Source organism: Xiphophorus hellerii, chromosome 20 (assembly GCF_003331165.1).
Source record: "Xiphophorus hellerii strain 12219 chromosome 20, Xiphophorus_hellerii-4.1, whole genome shotgun sequence".
In the NCBI taxonomy this organism is placed as follows: Eukaryota; Metazoa; Chordata; class Actinopteri; order Cyprinodontiformes; family Poeciliidae; genus Xiphophorus; species Xiphophorus hellerii.
This window is the reverse complement of record NC_045691.1, coordinates 12,061,679-12,089,226: the sequence shown is the minus strand read 5'-3', so window position 1 is coordinate 12,089,226 and position 27,548 is coordinate 12,061,679. Positions and strand designations below refer to the sequence as shown.

The window sequence follows — 27,548 nt, the reverse complement described above, 5'->3', positions numbered from 1 at the left end:
TCCTCCATGGCGTTTGGAAATTTAATTTCTCTGAATTAATCAGGCGTCATTATTGACGCTTTGATCTCGGCGCTGGACGAAGTGGCGTCTGAATCTCTTTGTTGTGCTTTGGTTAATGTCAGCAATACTGGAAATGAAAGGACAGAACCACCGTCCAGGTGTGTATATAAATCAACCCTTGAAGGTAAGGTCGTGGTACTTCACAGTCTTTGAAGATGCAGGAGCTGATCTATCAGATGGCAACATATATTTACTCGACTGAGGTGAAACCAAAGGATTAGAGCAAAGTTAGAAATACTGTTTGTTTATTGATGTTTTTAATCCAGCAGGAAATACGAATACCAACGTGGAAGCCACAGTGGTCTTTATCACATAGAAAAACTACAAGACATCTAGTGACTCATGATGTAACAAAACCATTATAATCTACACCAACACGTTATTCTTTGTTTCTTTATGATGCATTGGCTACTCGATCTGGACATTTAGCTGCTTCCGTTTCGCAGGAGACTGGGCGGCAGCCTGCAGGGTCCTCCTGGCCATCTCCAGGGCTCCTTCCTGGGTCTTGTTGCCGCCAATAAATCCTCCAGCGTGGACAAAGATACATCCCTTAATGCCACTGAGCTCCGACAGCGCCTCATCTCGCACACCGCGCCACTCTTCTGGAAGGGACAGCCTGGGAACAGAAGGGGGAGTTGGTCAAACAGATGGACGCCACATGGTTCACTTCCTGTTTATAATTCATTTTTATTAAACGAGATATCAAAATAGAAGAACAAATATGTAATCTGGAATAAAATGAGAAAAAAATTAAAAACCAAACCAGTGAAAAGATAGCCTTGCTGACAAATGACTTTTCAGTAAAATCTTTAAATAACATTAGACATGAGCTGAATGCAGGCGTCTAAATAAGTGCTGCAGCTTTTGCCGTCCATCAACCTGTGAAGTAATAAAAGACCATTTCTAACAATTTACAGACCATCAGCTACAATGAGAAAAATTATTTATATCTTTGTGTGAAAAACACTCAAAATGGGAGCCAATCTTCCCAGAAGTGGACGTTCAAGTAAAGTTCACTTCAGAGTTGCTGTCCAAAGCCCAGACATAATACAGAAACATCTCAGCCTCTATGGGTGTCAGTTAACACTTTAGAGGTTAAAGTTTATGGTAAGAATGAACAAAAATGGCTTGTCTACAGAAGTTGCCAAAAATATTTCTTTTTTAAAACAATAATAATAAAAACTTTGCTCACAGATTAGATTCTCTAAATTATAGTGAAATAATGTTACTTAAATAAATAAAAAATGAGTAGATGGGCTCACTTTTAATGCCCAGTGCATTTTAGCTCTCATTACAAGCACTTTATATCACAATGAGGGTGCCATTTTTAAAACTTTATATTTTTCCACTCACATTGTAGGAATTTTTCAGTATAGATATTATACAGGTATCTACAGCTCTAGAAGAAATGAAGAAACCACTGCACTGAACCCCATCAAAAACCTCCTGGTTATTCCACCAAATATTGATTTCTCTTCCTGAGTTAAAACATTAGTATTGTTTCTACATTAATGTGAACTTGTTTTCTTTGCATTATTTTTGCATAAAGTATGAAACCACTGCATCTTTTCTGTTGTTTTGACCATTTCTCATTTTCTGCAAATAAAAACTACATTTTTGCTTTGAATTTCAGAGAACATGTTGTCAATAGTTCATAGAATAAAAAAAACAATGTTAATTTTACTCAAACATATACCTATAAAAAGTCAAATCTGAGAAGCTGATCATTTTGCAGTGGTCTCTGTATATTGTATTTGCACATATTGGCAATGGGACAAAAAACAGGGTCTTGAAACACAAATATCAGCAAAATCCACATTTAAAGTAAATTTATCTGGACATATAAAAGAAACAAAAATCATTAAAAAAAAACATACACAACATTAAAAATTAATTCAATACAAAATTTCCCCATCACTTTCCACAACAACTCGCATTGTCCTCCTCTTTTCAAATTCAATGACCAGAAAAACAAGAGATGAGCAGCTGCCATGACGTGAAAGGAACCTTTGCACACAGTAAATCTAGCATCAGCGCCTGCAAATGCAGCAATAATAAAAGTCGGCTTTATTCTTCTCCAGCAATGCGGAAAATCACGAGTCGACAAAGTGGCGGGCGAGCCATACTGTGTCAGGAGTCAACAAGCAATCTTACAAAGTGCGGGAAAAGATTGACTCTGCGGGGTTTTATGAGCTGACCTCCACGAAGCGTCTCTGGATGAGGCGTATAGAAGCTGACAATTCATAAAATGTGGAGCAGCTCATTTACCACCTACTGCATGTAATACACACGTCTGTCAACAGCATAGCCAATCGTTTAAAACGCATTACTAGTTATCTAGAGTATGCGCACATCTGCATGTCGTTTCTACTTTGATGGGGTTATAATCTCCATTATGTTAGTTTCCAGCCCTCCTTCAAGGACTGTTATATTTAGCATATTTTCACTCTGATTTAATTCTGACTCTGCACTTCATTGCTCACCTCTTGCATTTTAACGGTCTCTGAAATAGGCTTTAAATTACTTCAAATGCTTCAAAACCCGGAGAAAAAATGGCCCCAGATCCTAAAAATATTCTCCATCTTCTTGCTTGAATATGGAATGAATTATGGATGTATGCATTTAAACTTGTCAAAAATAAGCTGACACACCTGTCAAACAGTTTAAAGTTGTTGTGAGGAGCTTTTTAAAATGTCTATCTGAAACATTCTGCCATTTTCTAAATATAAGTAACATCTCATAAAATCTGAGAGATAAGCAACCAAGAAAATAATAAATAAGCACCACATAAAAACTGGGATTACTCTCAAGAGAACCCAGTTTCACACCTATTAGGATTGTCACATGACCACCTAAGGTGTAGAGCGTTGCAAAGCTGCTGAATAATCTCCGTTAAGGGATCAACAAATCGATTGCTCCACAGTATGGCTGGAAAACAAGCTCAGAGGAAAGGTCAACAGGGGTGGTAATGAGCGAAGGAGTGGAGGTGGAGGGGGGATAATGACTGCTGTAGCTGCTGCTGTTATGGCAGAGGAGGAAGCTCCTTTTCCCAAGATGACCAGACTAAAACTATGACCTCAATTAGCAAATTACAATCTCATAGGAGAAGACCCCTGCAGGTGAATCTCAGCTGATACAAAGTTATTCTTTAAAAAAAAATGTTATTTCAATTTAGATAACACTGGAGAAAACTGAACGTTATTAGTTTAAAACTGCAATTATTGACATCATGTAGTACTTGACCTGCTAGTTGCCTTTCATCTATAGAAATATAAGCTTTTAGTATTAAAAGATATATCCCTATATATAGTTAAACAAGATAAATAAATTGTTTAATAATTTTGATGTACATTTAAATTATTGCACTACTGACTCAAATGTTGTTTTATGCACATATATGAGCTTGTTATTTGTCCTCTAATGTATTAATTAAAAAGGCAAATGGTTAACACTGCAAACATTTGATTCATGGATGGAGTTTAGCATTAGCATAAATAATAGTTTCACTCTTCTGTGAACTTTATGTTGTTGTGTATTTTTTTATGAATATTCATAACTTTACCATGAATAAAAAGCACCAACTTATGGCATAATAACTTCACTTTTGACCGAAAGAATACTACCTTAATTTCCTTTGTTTTATATCTGAAAGTAAGTTCGAAGACTTGCTTCTACTGCTATTTCAATAATCTTGGGATTGAGAAATTTTGAGACAGAAGGTGCATTTATTTATAGTTACCGGAAAAAAATTCTCTCAAAAATTTTGATTTATTGTGACAATTAATATTAATTAAATCTTTGAAAACCACAAAACTTGCATGGTTACCACAATAAATACAGCAAAATTTCATGATAAAATGTAAACCTAATTGCGACATCTTGGAAAAAGACAGTAGTAAATTATACCAGTCAGCGTTTTGGGTTTTTTTTTTTACTTATTGCTAAAAATGATTGAAAATATGGTAGGAAAAGAGAATACAAAGTACTAAAATTCTGCGGTAACATAAGGTTACAGATGAGAGCAGCTATTTTTCTTGCACAAATAATGGTGTTTATTTGCTTTTCCCCATGATGCTTTCAGGCTATAGTATCATTCAGCACATACAGTAAATATACAGCATATTTCTACAGAAAGAATGCTTTCACTTCCATCTTCCTTCCGCTGGCTCACACTTCCTTAGCAATGTGATGCAGATAAAAATAGACCTCTTTCGCCCCAGGTGCAGTGGCAGGGACACAGGCGATAACAACACCCCTTTTGCAGAGTCGGCACAAGCGCACTGGGAGGAAACAGGCCACCCAGAGAAGAGCCATCTGGAGCTATGTTTTTTATTTTAATCCATCGTATAAGCCATTGTTCTCATGTTGCTCCCCACCAACCAGCATGTTTTCATTAAATTAAATCTTTGAGGTGCTCCGAGACCACAAACAGGTGCCTGTCTTTTAAGTTCAAACACACTGCTACCGGATAGGATTCTGCAGAGGTGTGGAAAAATGTCTAGCAGGAGGATGAAGAGGGGGACGGCAGAAAGTGTGAAAGCTGAGAAAGTGAGATAGTAGATGAAGACGACGAATTGGAGAAGGAGAGAAAATAGGATTAATAGGAAGGAGCAAGACAGATGGAAAAAAAGTGACGAAATGTAAGAGGATAATTATGGGACAGACAGAAAACTCCCAAGAGAAAGGAGGAGCAGAGAAGCTGAAGAAAAAAACCCTAATTGGAAAGCTGGAGAAACAGGAGCTTGTGGAAAGAGGTGAAAAATAAAAGTGTCCAACATGACACCAACTGGTCAGACCAGGAGAACAAAATCAAATTTCTTTTTAACTTCCTGTGTGTGTGAGCACAATTTGGTCAGATGGTCCCCTGCTGCTTTCAAGAAACTCACAATCGGTAATGAGCCCTTTGAATCTGAGACCAGGTCTGACTCCATCAAAGGTGGAGGAGAAATATATTTAAAGAACAGAGCAGTGAAGAGGTTAGAGATGCTATCTAGAGTGACAACATGGACTCAATTCCAGCAATGTCACTGCAACGACAACAAAAAAATAGAAGCCTCGCTGAATAATAGTGCAACAAATGTCACATCTACTGCATTCACAATAACATCTTACTCTGTAATTCACATAATTTAACCTACCAACTTAATATTAGTGTCATTTATGGATATTATTTCAGCAGTGCAAAATACTCACTCTTAACTATTAACAGAAAATGTAACTTTCTGTTAATATAAAGCTTAGACTCATCTGTAATATTCTTATCATAAAGTTGAATAAAAATCCAATTCGTTCAAACTATTATTAAAACTAGTTTAAACAAAAATGTGAAAATGTGTAACAGTCCGATTACTGACATTTCTCCAGCAGTAGCAGCAATAGTTGACTGCAACAACTGCTGCTACTGCTGGAGAAATAACACATCTGTTGAAGGCTGTGCACCACTGTGCAAACAACTTGACAGTTTCCAGATTGGTTAGGTTTTCAGTTGAAGATTCGAGGCTTTTTGTCTCATTAAAAGGTGAAAGTTTTAATTTTAATCATTTATCATGAGTTCTATTTTATCACAAAGAAGAGACATTTTAACAAGCAGCTTCAGAGATTCACAGCATTTCATATAAAATAATGTATTAGATTTCTTCAGAGTTATTTCAACGAGTAACATCAGAAATAAAAAATAAAAACTTTTAGTATTTTATTGTCTACAAGTCATTACCAAGATCTGGACATGAATTGCTAAAAAAAGACAGAGCACACAGTCTCACCAGCTGCATTAATTGGCTCTTTTTCTTCCTCATTTTTCACAATATTATCTGCTGTCATTTTTACTCATTAACTTAATGAATTTGGACCAATCTTATCAACTTTTATTACATTTACCTTTAAACATTTCCAAGCAATAAAGGCAAAAAAAAAACAAAAAAAACTTGAGAATGTCTCACAGGCATCATAGGATTTTTAGCTGAACCAATTAATCTTCGCCAACACAAGCCTCCAAACTAAATGTATAATAAGCAGGATTATGCATAAAATCTTAATTAAATGTCCCCAATCAGCTTCAGAGCACACACTCAGATGTATGGCAGGGCTTGAAATTGTTTTGAGTTTTCACTTACAAATAATCTTGGTGTGAAACCAGAAATCAGCTGCAGGGAGGAGATAGATAAACATTTTATAGAATTAGCTTTAATTAAACTTACATAAATTAACTTTCGGTGGAAGTTTCTTAACTAAAGCTTTTGCAACCAGGTAAAAATGAGCAGCTACGTAGTTACTCACACTGTATCTCAGTCTTAATTTTTCATTTGGACATAATTTACATTAATGTTTAGTAACCAATGAGTTTTCTGCATAAGATACCTGTTGAGAGAGCTTTTTCAAACATGTTTCGGTTATTCTGACTTGGTCAGAAGTGTGCACAAGACATATAAGAACTCTGTATGTAAAAACTATGTAGAAACTTCTGTAGGCTTATTCTGCTGATAAACAGTTGAAACTGAAGCCAAGCAATTCTCCATAGAACATATGCAGATGGTGACGCAGTACTAAAAACATCCTGGCAAAGAAGTGGTACATCTGGACTTTAGTGTAAATGTATTTTAAGAAAAGTGAAACATGCATTTCATGAGCCAAGAGCATCGTTTGCATACTTAAAATTTCCAGAGACAGCAGCACTGACATAGGATAATACACATCAGGAATAATGTAATAATTTATCAGTGAAAACTTAGCTCTTGCTGGAAGGGACAGTAATATATCAATGAACTAACTAAACCATATTAAAGTTTAAATGTGAATGCTACTAAACCAAAATTTTTAAATGGTGTGTTAATTTATTTTAAAAGAAAGTAATTACAATTAAGAGCTTTGCTGTTTTGATATCTACACTAGATATTAAAATATGTGTTGTGTTGTTTTTCTGTTCTCAAATACAGAGATGAAAGCCAAACAGCTAACAGAGTAAGCCACACTGGTTAGTTTTGTTGCTTCACTAGTAACCGGCTGATCCGTCAGCTGATTGATTTTTTTGTTAATTGGTACCGCAGTAGAAAACAGGTTTGCGTCATTCTTAATTTCAAACCTGGGAAGCGCATCTTGACGGGGAGCTCAAACCACCAGAACCTCGTCATTGGGCTATTCATGAAGCTAATATTTAAACAGATATAGTGAGGGAGATTTACTACTTCACTACTGCAGATACAGAAGTTTTACTTTTTTTTAAAGTACTGTCGAACATATGCTTTAGCACAGCTAACATTCGGCATTTTTCTGCATTTCTTTTTTTTTGTCTTATTGAGTTTGCTTATGAACTACAGGACACAAATGTAATTTTCTGGATATACTCACCATTTTAGAAGAGTTTAAAACTTACAATAAACGGGGAGAGTCTGAGTATCTCTGCTATTGGAGCATTGCTGCTGGAAAAATGCAACCGTTTGGGCAAATCGATGTTAATGCAAATAAGTATGTTTGAATAATTCATTTTTCTACTGTAGATTATATCAAAATATTGATTATTTTGACAACATATTTTGTAATGACCATTGCAACTGAACATATTGAGTAGCTCTACTTAGTTGCACACAACATTCTGTTAAACTAAAAGAGACTTTTTGAGGATTGAATGGCATTCACAGTCTGAACAGGATGATGAGATAATGACACAATATGCTAATTTCTATTGCTCAACAGAGCATGAATCCCACACTCATTAATATTAATGAAAACTCTAAAGCGTATAGGTAGTAGCTCTAAGTAAATGCAGCTGTCAAACAGGAAATATGTCGCCTAACTTCATTCAAAGCATTGGGTCTAATTAACAGCAGGGAGTCAAAAAAAAGACATATCTGAGTGAGAGGTGTGTGCATGGAAAAAAAAAAAAAACTCTGGGGGCTTCATCAAAGTGTTGATTGTGTTTACGTCTTCCTGCTCCTCGGAGAGAGCTGTGAGAACAAAACTGCTGTCTTGACTAAGATATTACCTCCTTGCAAAAGAGTAAAAACAAGTTATTCAGTCTTTGTAGGAGGCATGCTCTCCCTGGATAACATGCTCACGCTTCGTGAGCTGTTGTCAAATGGTCCACTAGGCATTAAAGGTAAATCGTATCCCATCGTTCGTCTCTGTCACCAGACCTAAGCTCACTTCTACACATGAAGAAAACTAAGGTTTGACTGTAACCACATTTTATAAAACTGTTCTGTAGGAAGCTTTGTGGGAGCCATAGTCACAAAGATACTTCTCTGAGATGTTCCCTACATTTAAACAGTCCAAAGCTGTGCGCTATACAGCAGATTTGGCCTTTAAATGACATTTAACAACAAAAAGAACAACAGAACTTGGTTCAAGTCTGTGTTGTTGCTACCTGTTCTGGAAGGTGTTAAGCCCTGCAGGGACACACTGGACACGCCACTGGTCGTTCTGGTCCGAGTAAAGGACAAACTTGATGGGAGTTTCTACGTCTAGCTCTTTCTCGAGAGCAAACAAATGCTCCTTCCAGGGACAGCCACCCTGAGAGAACAGCAGCACCTCCCCACTGGGATCAACCTGGAAACAACAAAGAGGGGAAACTTCAATCAGTGAATTTTCTTTTCTTCCCAAGCCACCGTGTCAGACGGTTTGCTGCTGAGAGACGTTTAAGAAGTTGATGCGGAAAAATGTTTGTGGAAAAAAAGAAAAACTCTTGGCAGATGACTAAAATGAACCATCTGTTTTTACAATCTGTCTTTGGCGAGCTTCAACCAGTCAGATCAACAGAGTGGAACCAATTAAAAAAAATCAAACTCTTAACTTAATCAGACAGGGGGGGGAGTAAAAACATCTTCTCCATCAGCATTAAAAATTATAGTTACATATTTGCTCTTCTCTTATTAAAAGTCGCTTCCCAGCCAGGTATAATTGGAGCTCTGCCATCTGGCTTCATGCCACAGATCTTTGGTACTCCACTCAAACAGGCATCTTCAAATTCTGACCAGTGGTTGATCTGGTCATAATTTGTTTAGTTGTCCTGATTGAAACATCAACATTTTATTTGATAAAATGTTTTTCAAGACTTTCAAAAGCCCAAATGGTCTAGATTATTGTAGTACTTCATGCAAGTAAAGGTAAAAAGAAAGTTTTGATGTTCTGCGAGGCTTTATTATGAATCACAGGAACACATGAATGAAGAGCGGCTGAAGAGACGCCATCCAGCAACTACTGAAAAACTGACAGTGAAAACAAAGTCAGTGCTAGACTTTTAAGTTGCTAAGTGCACGCAACAAAGTTAGATAACTTGTTTGCTACATTTAATCACCTAATAAATAAATGTCTTAAAAAACATTTAGATCCACGTGGTTGATTATTGCTGTGCCTGCATGTCAATGTGCAGACTGTGCATCCAACCGAATAAATTTTTATTGATTACTGAATTAATTACTTTTAATTATTGAGATAATATTAAAATTAAATGCATTTAAACAAGTCAGGCTAACAAATATGAAGACTTAAGGATTTTTTTCCACTGCGGGTGAATAGAAGCATATTTCTGTTCAATTTAATGAATATAAGTTGTTTGTAGGTTTCCTGGAAATGTTTCAGCTTTTATCATATCAGTCCAAGTAAAAGGTGCAACAGAAGCAGATTATTTTTCCGTTTGAGTTACATGCATGACTGTGCTGTTTTTATTCATTTTCTGCGTAGTCTCAACAAAATAGACATTGTCAAAGCTCAAGCTATTTATCAGTGAATGTGTACATTTAGTTTTCTTACAGATGGCAATCTATGCATATATTCACACTTTAAACAATATTTAACAGTTTGAATAATTCTTGAAGGATGTAAGCATCTCTTAAAGGCACAGGACATATATAACAAAATGAAAGCATAAACAAAAGCAAATCATTTATACTTTGAAACATACATATTTATTGATCATTGCTCACAACAAATGTGTTTTATGAATTACCCTCACCTTTCAGACATGCTTTGTTCACAACTTTTCTGTTTTGTCAGTGCATTAATAAATAGATATTTATTCTTTTTTACAAAAAGAAGAGAAAAATAAATTAGTGTTCACAGTGTTGTTACCTGATGTCTCTCTTTGAATGCTTGTTCAACCACTGCTCGGGCTGGCAGCCAGGAGGATTTGTAGAAATCCAGACGGTCCAGAAACTCTTCCCCAACCATCTTCAGGGCCTTCCTGAAGCCATCCTTGTGAAAAATTGAAGAGATTAGCTTGTGATTAATTTTGAAGTTTCTTGGAGAACCGCATTAAGAGCACTAAGGAAATGCATTCAAACAAATTACATCTCCACGCATCATCACAACTGTTTTTCCAGTTTGTTTCCTGAAATTGCTTAATATGAAAGTCAAAGGAAAGAGAATAATAATTGCATTATAATTGTTATATATGACGCTATCAGTTGTGCATAATCCTTTTAAAATTAATCTTTATTTTCCTTCATCACAATGTCTTCACCATGCTCCACAAGCTTTAGCATCTTGGTCACCAAAATCTACATTCAATTTTAGCCTCAAGCAGAGCTAAATCAACCTAACAGGTCACAAATAGTGTTAATGTAAAACACCTGAAATGAAATACCTTAACAAATATTGTTCAAAGTAGTCCTTTTGTTGTGCACGTGGATATTTCAATAAGTATTGCAGTTTGCTATAATGAGCAGCTTCAGAAAGAACTAGAGAGTTCTGACAGTCTGATACTGATAATAGTTTGCTTTAATAAGACAAAATCCACAGTGGTAAATGTTTTTAAGATGCCAAAGAAAAGAGCTGCACAGTGTTTGTCATCTAGAGACCTCAATAAAATCTGTATTTCAAGGGTACTGTGGTTGTGTCCTCAGCTGAAGACAGAAGGTATGACATGATTACTAAAAAGTCTGAATTCCTCAGTTCACAGATTTGAACAAGAATGGGCAATTTTTATATAGGTTTGTAGCTGTTAAGTCTGCAGAACCACCTGCTTTAAATAATGAGAGCCTAATGGAAAATTTCCAGATGAAAGGAATCTAACGTGTGTCCAAAGAAAGGTTGGAAATTAAACTCATGCTTTTGCACAAGTATATATTATTTTTTCAACATAATATGTACAAATCAACTCAGTTGATGTATGTAAAAAAAGACGTATGTAAAAAAGATGTATGTAAGGTAAGAGCTCAAAAACACAGCACAAACATTTCCACACACATCTTCACACTGTATGCCATAGAGAGGTCTAATCTGTATGCATCTGAATGAGAAGCCTGAAGAAGCAGAGGGTTTTTGCGGTCATGCATCGAGGAGATGAAAATCCAATACGCTTTGTTCAATTATAACACACAGTCACTGCTAAGAGCTCACAGGTTAGTCTACCATAAATCTGTTTCAGTTTTTCAGTGACGCCCCGAGACGGCTTGCCAGAAGGATCAGTTAGTGTGGAAATTGGAGGAAAGTACCCAGACAAAAAAATTATAATTGTGTGAGCTGAATTGTGAAAAAACAAATAGGCCAACTGGGTAATTCTCACGAACATGGTCCAACTCGTAGCAAAAATTAAAAAACATTATATACACACAAAAACACTCACTCTTTATAAAATGGATACTAATTTTACTTTTTACTGTAAAATTATAATCTATATGCACATTTTCTAGGTATTTTTAAACATTTTATTCTAACTTTGAGCAAATAAATTCATTACCGTAACACAATTTCCATGAAGAAATTAGAAACCACAAAACCTTTTTTTTCACATTTTTTGAACACCAAGGACTTCAGTGTGCACAAAGAGACAGATATAAACAAAAATAGGCATTTTTAGCTAAATGTTTTATTTTACTGCAAAAAATAATGTCATTACCGTAACAGTTATGCAAATTTCAAAGTTAATTTTGATTGTGATTTTGTATCAAATCATTACATTGAAAAAACAATATAACCATAGTATAAAGGGTCTGGCACATTTCATCAAGGGGTTAAAATATAAAAGTAATTCATATAACTAATCTAAATAAATCCTCATAAAGTTAACATAGCGGTAATGAAAAAACACATGTCGGTAATGAATAGCAATGTTTCGGTAGTGAACCCTTCATAACTATATTAATATTGAACTACACAAACAATAAAATACCCTAGTAAAACATACATTTGCAAATTTGATTTAAGTTTATTAAGTCGACATTCACAAACTGAACAGAAAAATAGTCCCATATTTGCGTCACAATACTTACAGTAACAGCTATAAGGACTAGGAAGTGAATCGGAAGTGTCTTGCTGATGAACAGGTAGGCAGTGGTTCAGAAATAGTACAAACTGAAGTAATATTTATTTAAAATAAATGGGCAACATTACAATAGTGCTATAGTGCACTGCTTAAAATTGTTCATATTTGTGAATTTGCTTGAAGCAAAACAAATTCACAAAAAACAATGGGAAACAATGAGTTTGATTTAGGGTAAATGCAAAAGCAAACAAGGCACAGGGAGATGATAGGTCATCAGAAGAGAGGCACAGAGAGAAAAAAGATATCGAACTATATTCAAAATAACAGGAGACACAACTGGGAAATGACTGAATTCATGTATTTTTTCAACTTTGTGCTAGCAAATGTCTAGTGATACAACACTGTGTGAAAAAGAAGAATACAAAACCCCACTCAGATAAACAGGAAACAATGCTAGTACACAAGAAATCACATATTTCATAAGTTTTTTAAAAAAAATCCTTCTCATTAACACTGGTAAATGACAATGTAAGAGGGCCATTGTAGATAGGAAAAAAGAGTAAATTTCTGCCAAAAAATGTAATTTTATTTTTAAATGTCAGAATCTTTCTGAGTTTTGAGTTCAAGAAGTCAAACAATTTACTACAAAAACTCATGAAATTTTGAGATTAAAATCAGAAATATTTGAGAAACAAGTGTGGAACTTTTTGTTCCACATCCAAAAGTTACAAATTTACTTATATATTCTACAAAATTTGAGATTTTTTGGTGGAAAATGCCAATGTAGCTAATAATTCATTGGACTTTCTTTTTGTACTTGGCCCAGATTTCTGACACCACACAGAAGTGTCTTGCGGATGAAGAGGTAGGCAGTGGTTCAGGAATAATTTCTTTGATGTCATCCAAATAATACCACACCTTCTCACCAGCAAATCTTATTGATGGGATGTAGAAGCGGTTGTCTCCCGCACAGCTCATTGTATCAACCTCATACTGACCACTGGCAATCTGGATTAATGAAGCAAAAAAACATTTATCAACTGCGTTTTTCAAAGACGATTTGATTATTACATGATCATTACCTCCACATTACATGTTGACAATCTGAATCCAATACTTGCACACCTGACTTCCCATTCTCCACTCAGTCTTAAACCTACCTGTGTTACTGTGCAAGTATAGAGGTCTCCGTCATAGTCCACAAGGACCCATGTTGCTACTTTGATGGTCTCTTCAGATTCCCTTTGAGTGAAAACAAACTCCTTTGGGGAGAAGCAGTCACAAGAGTGACTACAGAAGTACGAGACATCTCGAAATCTAATATTTCCTGGGTCAGTAGCAACAACCTGTGGAGACATTATGTTTAGTTTTATCTGCAAAAACATGAAAAGGTCAGGTCTGTATTACATTTTTTGTAATTTTTCACACCCTAACTCTTGATTCCGCCCTCTTCTGTTCACTTCCTTTTGCGCTTCATATTAGCTGATGTCAATTACCATAAATTAGCATAAAAATTTAGCCTAAAAAAAATGTAAAGTCTAATAAACTATAACAAACAACAGTACAGTGTAAATAACCTGTACATTCATCTATTTATTATTGAAAAATGACACTGTTCATCACCGTAACCTTATTTCTCATTACCGTAACAGGCCTCAGATTACGCGGTAATGAAAGTTACGCATTACGGTAATGAACGACATCCACATGAGCTGGCTTAAAATTCTAGCATGTCGTGATGACTCAGTTAAACTTTTCTCACAAACAGTGTGAACTCCCTAACTTCTTCTGTACAAAACAGTATCTTATTAATAACTTTTTAGGAACATGAGGTATTATACATTACGGTAATGATCACCTATAGTGTAAAAATAGGCATATGGAAGGAGAAACCTAACAGTTATCATGATCAAAAGATGTCAAACAATCTTACCTTGTAGCCATCTTTTGTCTTCTCTTCTTTGTGGTGCATCATGGGTCAGAATAACTTTATTTAAAAAAATGCTGTGAATATTACAGGACTTTGAACACGGTGTAACGGTAATGAGAGTTGCACCTCTGGACACTCACTTTTATTAAAATATTCTGAATTACTTAACAGAAAATTATTATATATTATCATATTTTATTAATTTATGTATATTTAAACAAATTTATGATATTTTTTATAAATCTGCTTGATTATTTATCATGTTAAAATTGAGGCGAAAGCATTTTTTCCCCCTTAGGACGCATTACGGTAATGAATTTGTGACTCCAAAAACAGTTAAAAAACATTAAAAGACTTATTTTAGTAACTAACAATGATCTGTGCCAAATATTAGAAATAATGATTGTCCAAATAAAAGTGTATTATTTTGAGTTTTTTATGAGTATGCCCCTAAAATCTTCTAAGACATTCAATAGGTTGGGTTCGTGAGAATCACCCAACTGGTCCCCTAAGAGCCCTTACAATGGAAAAAGCCATTGGTATAGTCAACATATTTGCAAGGCTGGGCAACACATATCTCATGAGGGCTTTCTGAAAACAGGTGCTGATTCCCTGAAGACATTCCCATCCTGCACTAATGAGACAGAAAAGTGACACTGGGTCGTTGCTGAGTCTGTTTCTGTTCGGCTTTAAATTGAACCTCTGGACACTAATTGCTTTGCACCCATTTTGTTAGTCACAACACTTTTAACCCATTTAAGTTTTTTTGTGTCAAGACAGCTTGTTCATTATGCATGTCATTATAATTAAGAGGGATTTTTTTTATACAGGAGTGCAACGCTTTATGTCTAATATCAAAGCCAAACAAAAGGTGGCTGTAGGTAATTGAAAATGTATGAAGGTAAGAGGTTATTCATCATTCATAATGGAAGTTCAGGCCATTTTGTTTTTACGCTAAAGCATAACAAGATGAATATCACTTAATATCAATTATTATTCCTCTAAAATATCTAAAAACAAATCAAACCTCATCAATATTACATGTTACATTGGAAAAACCCTTCATGCTTTAAATGCCCTACATGTAAAACATATAACTTTCATTTACCATGCATGGAACTATAAATATGTAAATTGCTTCATTAAAATAGCACTCTGTCAGTCAGAGATACAGTGGCTGATACACTGATGATAATGTCATTATATATTTATTTTTTCAGATACACATATGCCGACTACTGGTTTTCAGCTTTGCAGTTCACTACTCTGCAGAGGATTGTAATAATTAGGGTTTCAAAGTGGCTGATATTTTCCCATGGGTAACACTCAAGATTTAAAGTGCTTTTTAAACTCTATGATAAAATAACAAACATAGCATAGATGACATTTATACAGTACTTGTAAGAATATGTATTGTTTATTGAACAATTGTTTTTCTGTACCTTTAACTTAAGGTACAGAACTTAAAAAGATATTGATTTACATTTAAACCAGCCTAAAACCTAAAGGGGGTTGTTTTTGGTGTCTGTGTATACTAGATTTATTTTTTCCTGCACAAAAACAGTTTTTATTTGCTGGAAAATATTTTCATCCTTCCAGTTTCATCTTCTCCTATATCAAGCTTTGCTGCTCTTTTCTGCTTCTCTGCCTTACAATGACAAAGCACTATTACTGTACAGAGCAATTTGAAGAAAGTTACTTTGGCTTGAGAAAACTGGCATGATCTATGAAAGGACTGAGTACAGGGTGCCTAGACATTGTTCCAGGCCAAAATTCAATACTTTTTTCAAAACTCTTCACTCTTCTTTTTTAGGCAGTTCTAACAAATGTTAAAATACAGTCATAGTTTACTGATAACTATACAGAATCAAACTATTCTGGGACAGCCCTTATTTAATTATTGACTAACTTAAAATATTAATGAAAACCATCAACAATTCTAAATAAAAGATCGCAGATCGATAAAAGGTAGAGTAACCCTGTGATATTTCCATGCCTCTCCACGTGTGACTAAATCACACATGCACGGTCACATGTGCTCACCTCAGTGTCCTGACTCTTGCTGTTCCAGCGAGGATTCAGATGTGCGACACGTGCACTCAGCGTGGAGGAGACGGCATAACGAACTTCCCCGTCACACTGTGAGATACCGTTGTCTACAGCATCCACCTCCTCCACAAAGTTCTCATACAACTGTGAGCGAGAGAAGAGACACGTGACACATTGAGAATCAGTAAGGAGAATCTACCATTTCTTTTTTAACATAAAGTCTGTTTAGTCTTATAAAGTCTCTGAAGAAACAAAAGGACTTGCATGGGAAAATAACTTACTGAATACATAAGAGATTAAAAAGAAGAAAGTAAACTGTATGCACGGATTAGAAGAGACAAACAGAAGCTGATTTGGGGCAGAAAACCCTCAGTGCATCAGAAGGTCAATCACCAAAGAGCTGACATTTTGCAAGAGACTTGAAAGGAAAACAAAGCACTTGTTTGTCTAAAACAGCTGAGAACAAGACATGAAACACTAAAATAAATAAAGCCTGAGATACGTCTAAAAGGATTACCTATGGCTTTAAACACAGCAATACATCAAACAAACCAAGACGATATGAGGTAATAGCACTAAAATTAAAGTTGACCTAAGGTTTGGCATCCTGAGACTCTAAACTCTGACAGCTGAGTGTTTCTATTCGGCAAGAGTTCAGAAACAATAAATCATTTGAATTATCACTCCTTACTGACAATAATCAAGAGCAAACACATGGCTGCAAATTACACAGTAACTAAAAGGAACATTTTGCAATTGCTACAGTGGCATAGATTTTTTTTAGTTTTATAGTTTGCAGTTAACATTGAATGCTTTTTACTGTAATATGAGCAAATGTCTCTCCCATTTAAGAAGCTTTTTGTCGTCACAGCTTTCAATTTTATGATAAAAACACACTGTTCAGTGAAAACAGATCTGATTCCAACAGCTGACTGTTAGTATAGTAAATATAGCACAATCAGTGGCAATCCATGGGCGACCATAAATCTGTCATCTTTCTTTTCTCACCTTGTCAAAAAGCACGTTCAGCTGCCTGTCATCGTCCTTCATCTGCGTCAGCTGGGCCAGCAGTCGGCGGCCAAAGTGCAGATAGACCAAACCGGCAGAGCTGAGCTTGGTCACCCACGGCTTCTCAGGACACAGACTGTGGAAGTTCTCCGCGAAAGTCCTGAAAGGAGAACAAGATAACCTCTCAGATCACCGCAGCAGAAACAAAGGTTTCCATTTATGACCATGTTTAACAAAGTTGAACTATTTCACTTTTTTAACCATTATTAGTAGAGATGAGGTGGGACTAGTGACAAGCTGGTTGGAAATGAACAAACACACCAAACCTGAGTGCTACCAAGTCATGCTCACAACAACACTCTTTGGTGTGGATGTTGTTACTGACTGGAAGAAGACTGAAAGCTAACTGTTCTCAGTATGAGCAGGCTGGAGGCACAGAAATGTGAGCAGCTATTAAGACTATGGTACATTTTTCTTTTCTGACATGTCAAAAATTGTAAAAAAAAAAAAAAAAAGACTTTCAACAGAGAACCGTACGGTTGAACAGAGTGAGATTGAAAAGATGCTCTGTCTTTTTCCTTTACAGATGTCAATCTTTGGATTTGAAAATACTGCAATCTTTAGGAGTCAATATTAGGATTTACACAATATGCACACAGAGACTGTTTTTTTTTTTTTGTAATGCTAGCCATGCTAACTGTTAAATAAGATGGTATTTAAGTTTTTGTTTTAGGTTATTAGCAAAGAACTGCTTTATGGCTAAAGTCCTCTAACACAGCTATATTTGCTGCTAATAAGAAAGCAATGTCTGATCAGTGCTCACTGTCCTTGTGACTTTTTGTGTCTGAAAGTCACAAAAATATTTACAGTATGTGCTTTACTTATAACTTCTTATATCACAGATTTCAAAGATAAATCATAATTACAAGGTTTCTTTTTTCTTCCTTTCAAACAAAAGCTGGAAATCAGCCAAAAAAATACTGACATTTGAATTTATAACTTTTAAGAAAGAAATTATAATAGGAGGTATACAGTTAGGTCTTAAATCATTCATACCTCAGAACGAGGAAATGTAAATGATCTTCCAAGAGTAGAGGACTAAAAATTAAGCTAAATGTAATATGTTTTAAATGTAACATGTATTACAGAAATAATTTGGTGTTTAATATGTTCCCTGAATACAAACAACATGTAGAAAATAATGAAGAAGATATGTTCACAAAACTTAAGTACACTCACACTTTTACAGTAATGAAGAAATTAGCACCCTTGTGCTGTTATAGAACTACATTTCATTAATTGATCAATAAGTAGTGTGAAAGCCTCCAAAACATACATGTTCAATAAGATTTTAGGTCTGAAGTGTTTACACAAAGGAGAGAATGAAGAGGAAACTGTTGACAACCATCATTCTGTAAGGGTTATAAGGCCATTTCCAAACAGTTTTGAGTCCATCATTTCACAGACAAAGAGATTCCCAAGTGGAAAAGATTCAAGAGTTGCCAATCTTCCTAGCAGAGGTTGAACTATCACATTTGCCACAAGGTCAGAGCATGTAATTCTCAGCGGAGCTGAGACGCCAAAAAAAAAGCAAAGTTCAGGACAGTGCAACTGGGAAATAATTTAACATGTATGGCATGTATGGCTGAAAGGAGAAAAACACTGTTCATAGAAAAAGCATGACAGCAATCTGCATGTTTCTGAAGTACATCCAGAGAAACCATGAGATTTCTCTAGCAATGTCCTTTGGGCCGACAAAATAAATTAGAGCTGTTTGGCCACAATTCTCAGAGCAATGTTTGGAGAAAACCAAACACCGCATATCGGCACAAATACATCATACCAGCTATGAAGCGCAGCAGGGGAGGGGCAACGCTTTGAGCTTCATTGGAAGCCGCTAATCAAAATATTGTAGGACAAATCCTTAAACATCTGTCCTAACAGCATCAAATTCAAAACAGAAAGACCAATTTGAACTCCTGAGAAAGCTGTGTAAGCATAACTGAAATGGTGAGTAGATTGATGGAACAATGAACAAAGGACGGGAGCAAATTTAATCAACATTGATTAAGTTATACAAAAGATGAGTAGGGCTGTAAATTTCAATTATTTTAGTAATCAAGTATTCTATCGATTATTCTGATGATTAGTTGATTAATTGGCACCTTCTGCAGATTTTTCATTTAACCACTTAAGCTTATTTTCTACAATATTAAAAATAAATTAATAATACATCGTATTGCCTAGAATGCCAAACAATGTACCATTCATTTAGGGAACTGTTGCTCGTTTGTAGCAAAGCATGCATCTGCAGCTTAGTCCTTCTGCAAGACTTAAAAACTATACAGTGTAGGGCTGATCTGTTGACTGTTGACTTTTTTTGATTAACCTATTACTGACTGGATAACAAAATATGTTTAATAGGAGATTATTTTTCCTACAGAATTTGAACCAGGTGAAGCTAAAACTATGCCACTAAAACACATTTACAGACGAGGTCGTTTTTTTTTTTAAAACCTTACATATAAAATGTATATATTTTTTGTACATATTTGGCTTAGTTACTACTCGAGTATGTTGTTCTTGTTGACTCAAAAGAAAAAACTTTTTTGAGTCTGTATACTCCAGTTAATGATTATTTGATAACTAGATGACAATTATTTCAATAATTGATTGATCACTGATTAATCAAGTAAATCATTTCAGCCCTAAAGATGATTACTTCAAGTTGTTGCTGTTTGTACTTGATATTGTATTGAGAAGATTTATTTAGAGTAACAATAACTTACATTTTAGCTAATGTTAGCTAACTAAAGAACAGAGTACCACACAGCTGTTTGTCACAAAATGTTGACATGCAGATGTGTTAAGCTTATGCACTTTACCCTAATGCTAATGTTTTCCCTTATATTTATCATCTGAGATGTATACGCAATACTTTTAAGCTTCAAAATAATTCTCCACACTGATATGCTCCTCAGTGTTCTTTTCCAGCATGTCTTTTAGGTTGAGCTCACAAAGCCACTGCTGGTCTCCCCTCAGACACGTGCTGAGTTGGGTGGGCTCCAGCAATAAGCTACTGCTGGTCATTTAATTCAAGTTTAATTAGGATGCTTTGGCTACAGCACAGCAGAAAGCAGGATGTCAAACGAATGAGTGACATGCTAGTGGAGCAGGGGGTAATCACAGCTATTAAAGGCCTAATTGGCCAGGCTGAGGCATTTCTTCGGCAATATGGAGGATATCATACTGATAGGAAGAGAGTAAAAAAAAAAAATCACTGGCGAAAATGTAGAAGCATATTCATGCTGAACGAGCCAAAAAAAATAGTCATCTGATCTGCTTGTGTGAAATCAACGTTACAGCATGAGCCACATTGACTCATAACGGGGACAGATAAAAGGAAAAAGTTGCAAATGTTTTCGCAGAAAAAGTTTTGAATAAACTTTAGACACGTGTTTACAAGCTAAACTACTTAATGTTTCTGATCCCTCTAATCATTAGAAGGATTGCTTTAAGCTGTGTATCTAGCCTGTCGGCGTGTGTGTGGGGGTGTGCATGTGTGTGTGTTTCATAGATTTATCAAAGCATTGCAAGAAACATCCTGCTTCTTGAAACTGGCAACGATGGGAAATTAAGCTTGAGCAAAGAGGCAGCAAATCAGGCTGCATTTTCACTCCTTCTAAAAGGTAACATTTTAAATGTGACAAAAATCCAAACATCATTATTACCAATTTGTATTTTATATTTTCAGAAAGAGCATCAATCACAACCTTTAAACTGTAGGATAAATCTTGTGCAGCTCCCCTGCCTGTACCCTGGTCTGTGGATCAGTGTTGTTCCATCAGATTGTGCAGATATCACAGAGATTCTAATTCAAACTCCAGTCTAAGGATGTCAGAAGCTGGGTCAGTGCATTGTTATTATATGAAAGGCATGTCAGAGCAGGTTTTGCGGAGCTGCAGGGTGCATTGTCAGAGTTGAATGCTTTTATTGAAGTAACACCCATATAAATGTCAGAACCTTTCCTACTTCAGTGTAATATTGTGTTGGAACACAATTATGGACTTGACATTAATGTTGTCACTTTTAAGTGTATAATAACAAGAATCTAAAATGCTGAATAAATTACATTCTGGTGAGATTACATTAAATATTCTCAGTGACTACAAGTAGTTTGGGCAGCCTGCTCTGTCAAGATCCATTTTTCATGCAGATCCTGCAACCTGGAACTTATATTTCAATACTAAATTAATAAAAGTATTTCAGTTCTTCAGTACAGTGATGAGTCACATCTAATCCCAGATATTTTGTAAGAACTTAAGCTAAACTTAAAAATGCTATTATATTATAAAACATACATTTAGTAGAAAGTTAGCTAAGATTAGTACAGGTACAATAGACCACTTACCTTTACATTGCATACTATAAGCAATTGATGGGTAATATACTATTTTTCTCATGCTATCTAATCAAACTTTTTTTTATTTTTGCCTTCAGTTGCTATTAAATAATATGCAAGTATCATATTAACTAATGCGAACACTAATGGCAAATATAATTTAAACATCCCATTAATTAACATAAATTCAGTCGCATATTAGCTTAGCATAGCATTTTAGTAAGTGCTGGAACACAACTTAACTTTACATGACGATAGCTGCCAGTAGAAAACAAAGAAATACTAACATTTCTAACAGCTAACATGTCGTTAGTAGTATTAGCCAACTGCTAGCTAGCTACTTAACTTTATATAGGAGATAATAGACATGTTAGCTTATTGAAATGTTAGTATCTTAAATAAATTCACCCATGTAAAGATTTTGAAAAGCTTCCTTAAGCAAATTGTACAACGTAAAAAGAATGGACTGCTACACGGGTCTTTCAGAAATGTTTTTAATACACAACTTATGTACCTGACCTAAAATCAGTTATATATTGATATCTATGGATTTTCTTTTTTTTATTTCTGTTTCATAAAGCTCACCTATCCATCCATTATCTTCTACTTAATCTGGTGTCAGATTGTTGGTGCAGCTGCCAAAGCAGAGTGGTCCAGAGTTTCCTCTCAGCATGGGCCATCTGCTGTAATGGTTTCTCACGGTTACAAATAGTTTTAAAATGCTATTTTCTTTTAGTGTAAGTTATTTATTATACAAAAAACAAATAGATTTGATTATGAAGTTCAAACAATTTAACATCTTTGGGGGGGGGAGTCCTGGTTCACACCTTGAAAGTAAAAAACCTGCTGCTACCATTTTAACAAACTGATTTGTTGTCAGAAGCCCAACAAATCAGTTTATCTTGACTGCGCAACATAATGACTCGAAACAGGGAAGCAACAATTACCTGGGTCTAAATTGACTAAAAGTGATTACAGTCCAATCATCAAACTACCTTCTTCTTTCATTTGCCCCTTTTAAGGGACTCCAGAGCGAATTATTACCTCCATCTCATCCCATCATTAGCATCAACTTCTGTTACCCCACCTCTCTTAATATCCTCCTTTACTTCATCCATAAACCTTATCTTTACCTTACTCACTGCTAGCTCCATATCAAACATTATTTTTCCTATCTATTCACTATGCCTTCTTTCTTTCTGGTTTGAGTAGCAACCACTAAACTGAAGCTGTACCTCTCACAAAATATAATGTATAATTAACGTGTGGCAAACAGCTTATAGAAGAAGAATTCAGGTCTTCATTGTATCAATGCAACTGTCAAGTTCACGTGTCTAGCCACCATTTTCCAGATCTTTCTCCAGTATCCGGCCCGCTTACATGCTTTCTTTCCAATACAATCATCATCAGCATATGTGAGTGACAGACACATTCTCCTGTGGCCTCCTACTGAGCTGTGGCAGCCTCTGAACCTCGTGAGCCAACAGCAGGAGGGGCTTTGATTGAAGGAGCACTAATTACCACTAACCGTATAGGAGGGAGAGATCTCCGACATACGTTCATCACTATAGCCATGAAAGTCATTTACGATCATAATCAGGGCAGTAAGTTAGCAAAACACCTGGAATGTGATATTGGACAACATGGCCAGACGTTCAGTGAAATCAGTCAATAGAAAGTTTGCTAAAAAAAAAAACAGAGCCTGTCTTTTCATTGTTCGTGCAGAGAAAGACTGTTTCAATATGTCAGAACAGCAACCAAGGGGAGAGTTACTCTGAAGGTCTAGATAATGAAAACATTCCTAATCTTATTATCTAAACATTACAATCATAAGAAGACACAGAGAAACAGTGGCACAATAAATTATGCTAGAGACAGAAAACTCTAGGTGTAATAAGCAAGATTAATTACAGTGTCTGGCTCAAAGATAGGCCAAACTGGTACATCAAAATGTAATGCGTTCTGTTAGTATTATAAAGTTACACTGTCCAGTAGATATATAGGTAAAGACCAGACCTGAAACAGGCACCTTTTCATTTCATAATATTTCAAACATTCGCCAGAAAAAGGCCTGGTGGAATATCTTGCTGATTCATTACTATCAGGTACCAGTAAAATTTTCAAAGAGTTACTAGTACTAAGATAAAATCCAGTGGAAATGTTCTCAAGAATATTTATATTTTTAAATCTTCAATCAAGCAACCTGTAGGCTAAAGATGAAAGAGCTTATCACTTCTACCATCAGTACACAATTCAAACCCCAGCATACATTGCAATGTGGGGAAAATTCAGTGTGAACAACCTGGACCACAGACAGCATAGCTGCCGATAATGACAAATTTATTCAGAGCTTGATATACAGATTTCAGAGTAACACATGGTCCCATTCAATTGTGTGTTTGACAGAGAATGTTTTGTTTGTCTTAATGCAATAAACATTTACACAATAAAAAGCGTGAAATGCTCAGCAACCCAAATATTAGAAAATGTAGGACAAAATAATAAAACTACTGAAATTAATCAACCCAATTTCTTCCAACTTCAAGTATTTAGTTTGAAACACTATGATGAAACAGATTCATTTTGTACTGAACATAAATAAATAATCAGCAGATCCTAGACTCATTTTTATTTAGCGTTTAAAGTTTACCAAGCTCTTTGGCAGGACTGTTCATGACATTGCAAATACTTCATTACTGCAATTATTAGTTTGTATGATGCTAACATGACACATGACATAGAACACTAAGAGTCAGAAATTGACACTTTGTAAGACAATATATTTAAGTTGTTGCACTGAATCTCACCAGCGTTTATGTCCTCATCTGATAATAACAAAAATATTTAAAGTCAAAAAGTGTGTTGCAATATTTAACAGATGAGATAGAGTGCTTTCAAGTTGTTAAAGGGGTGGTATTATGTATTTTCCAGGCACATAGAGCAATTTTAAAGCACAATCAAGTAACTATGTTAGCTACAATAGTTATAAAAAATTTGCATATATCAAACATGACCTAAAAGAAATAGGCCTAGAAATTGGATTCTGTCTCCTTAAGAAACTCCTACTCTTTCCAACACTCCACCTAAACCATTACATAAATGTTTGTCCATTTGCAACCGCTCTTAGGAGTGTCGAACTGAAAAGTAGTTCCTATGATGAGCTCAGCAGATGTCCATTTCCACCAGGCGTTTGCTAATTGCTACCTTTTCCCACCATATTTTCTTCATCCTCTCAACTTTCAGTGTCTATGGCTGGAAACAAAACTCAGAACAAGCAGCTTCTTTAGAAATGACCTTTTACGATTCATGCTCCTTGTGGAATTGTTAATGACCGTCTTCTGGACATCTGTCCAGTCAGCAGTCTTCCCAGACTGAGAGACCATTTAAAGACTCAGTAAATCTTTGCAGGTGTGTTGAGTTAATTAGCTGATTAGGGAGTGACACCATCATTTTACAGTGCTTAACATTTTCACACTATTCTATATTTCTGAGACAATGAATTTTGTGTTTTCTTTGTAAGCCATACTCATTTTGAAAGACTTAAAATATTTCACTTTGAGTAATGAATCTATATTATATACAGGTTTCACAGTTTAAAAACAGTTGCAAAAAATGTAGAACGTTTTTATATTATCTTATTTTTGTTTTATTTCATTTTATTTATGTACCCAGGTAAACCCCGTTGAGATCTAGATCTCATTTCAAGAAGGACCTGCTTCCAAAGAGTAAGTATCCATAGAAACTTATTTGTTTCAAGTTTCCAAAGCAAAGTTGGCCTGGATATAACTGGTACCTCTGATGATGGTCATAGCGATGCCTCTTGGGGTCAAATTCTCCTCCCACGTCAACAACAACATCACATTCTGCCAGTACAGCTGTGTCTCTTGTTCGAACAATTTCAGCCTCCTGAGGAAAGAACACAGTCACTCATAAATACATCACAGGGGAGGAAAAAACACCTACAAATCATGTAAATAGCATAAATACATTACATATACATAATCAAGAAGGGGTTTCTATTTTGTGTTCATAACCAGAAATTCACAGTTTATCAAATTGCATGAATCTTAAAACAGTTCTTGGATGCCATATTTATTTTTATTTAATATATAATTAAGTTTGATGCATTAATATTTTGCTGGCTCATTATAGATGTAATTAGTTTAAATGATTTGCAAAGTCTTATATTCTCACACCTTATATCAAAGGGAAACAGGTGAGGACACTGAAGTTTTCAAGAAGAGAAGAAGTCCTTTTGGACAATGTTGTATAGTAGTGTAACCTACTGGGAAATAAACAAATGTTCAAACTACTTTATTCAAGATCTTATAATTTGGCTAACTCTGTTGTCACAAATCCCTTAGAATGTGTATTATTTTTCTGGCTTCTTTTACTAAATTTATGTTTTGCGTTATAGCTCAAATTTGATTATACTCTTTTATCTAAATATAAATGGATAAAAATGTATTTCTTTAATGCTGGTTTCTCTAATGTAAAATGGCTTCATGACACTAATTTAGACTTAAAAAAAACAGGCCACTTTATATTTATAAAATGGCACATGAAACAGTGTAGACAATACTAAGTTTTAACCCTTTTTCTAAGGCTAAAAATTACGATTTGGACAAATTTTGTTATGGCTTTAAAACTACAAGGAAGTGCCCCAAGTCTGAAAGCTTTGAACCCTTATTCAAGTAGTTAAACTTGACTTTTCAACATTTGGTTAATGACTGTTGCACATTATAAGATATTTTCAGCAGTTTAAAGAATAAAAACATACAAACATAAACATGCTTTATGAGGAAAAAAACTATTCTGAATGTACATATGTCAAATGTGATGCACTTCTAAGAACACCTTTTTTCGGTACCACAGTGCCTCCTGGTGGCATATAGGTGCATACACAGAAAACAATAGATAAGAGACTTTAAAAAGTACAGTTTCTTCTCTGTTGTTTGCTGTACCTACCGCGTACTCCGGTAACTGGCGGAGGAAGAAGCAGGCCAGGACCTCGTCGCAGTGGAAGGTTCCGTTGTGAGTTCCGATCTTTTTAATGCCCATTTCGTCGATGCGGATTCTCTTCGGTTCTCTTGACATAAATCGTTGTTCTGCGTCACAACTGTTCGCAGAGCTAAAACGAAATCGCCCACACAGAAAATGTAACCCCTTTAAATGACACAAAGGGATTTTATGTCCTACTGAATGGGAGATTTTTGTCAATTTAAGTGCAATAACTCGTGGACTCCACATTCATGTAAATCCACACGACAAGCGGTCGTGGCGGGCACATTTAGATGCCGGACCGGATGTAGCGCACTTGGTGTGTCACGAGTAGAAAAGTAATTTTTGCTTAATTGCACACACACAAAATAAATAAATAAATTAATTAATTAATAAACAAATAACAACAAAGTAACCTGAATTAAACTACATTAAATTATTTTTCCTCTTTTGAAAACGGTAAAAGAATGTGTACGGCAATTTACTGACAGTAGATGGCGCTGCAGACCCTAAAATAATCAAGTCTATTTGCAAGACAACTAAACTAAGAAAAGAGTCAATCGAATTAAATGCTTATGACTTTTTATGCTAGTAAAAGAACAGTTCTAAGTTAATAGAACTAGAAGGGTATTATTTATTTCAGATCTTAGTTTTTTATTATTATTATTATTTTATTTATACAGTGTTTGATATGTTGTATTTTAGTTTTAATTTATGGAAATAATATGCTTTTTAGCAAATCAAATTAGTATTTGTGCTCATGGCAACCAACGCCATTTTTTTCTAAGTAAGTAATAATTTTGGGGCTTTATTGTAGCAATGTTCAGCAAAAACTGTTTTTACACAGGTTTTTAAAACCTATAGGAAAATGTCTGCTATAATGGGTGAAGAGAGTATTGAAA

General features: G+C 35.2%; 1 protein-coding gene across 1 annotated transcript; it reads right to left on the bottom strand.

Annotated features, from left to right (window-relative positions):
- Positions 1–288: 288 nt before the first annotated feature.
- Positions 289–26,942, bottom strand: myg1 (myg1 exonuclease). The gene is made up of 7 exons (XM_032548880.1): positions 26,614–26,942; positions 25,439–25,551; positions 17,244–17,403; positions 16,230–16,379; positions 10,123–10,245; positions 8,420–8,601; positions 289–676 (listed from the first exon to the last, which is right to left on the bottom strand). Exons 1-7 carry the CDS (start codon positions 26,893–26,895, stop codon positions 469–471), a joined length of 1,218 nt encoding a protein of 405 aa, XP_032404771.1. The 5' UTR covers positions 26,896–26,942; the 3' UTR covers positions 289–468.
- Positions 26,943–27,548: the final 606 nt, after the last annotated feature.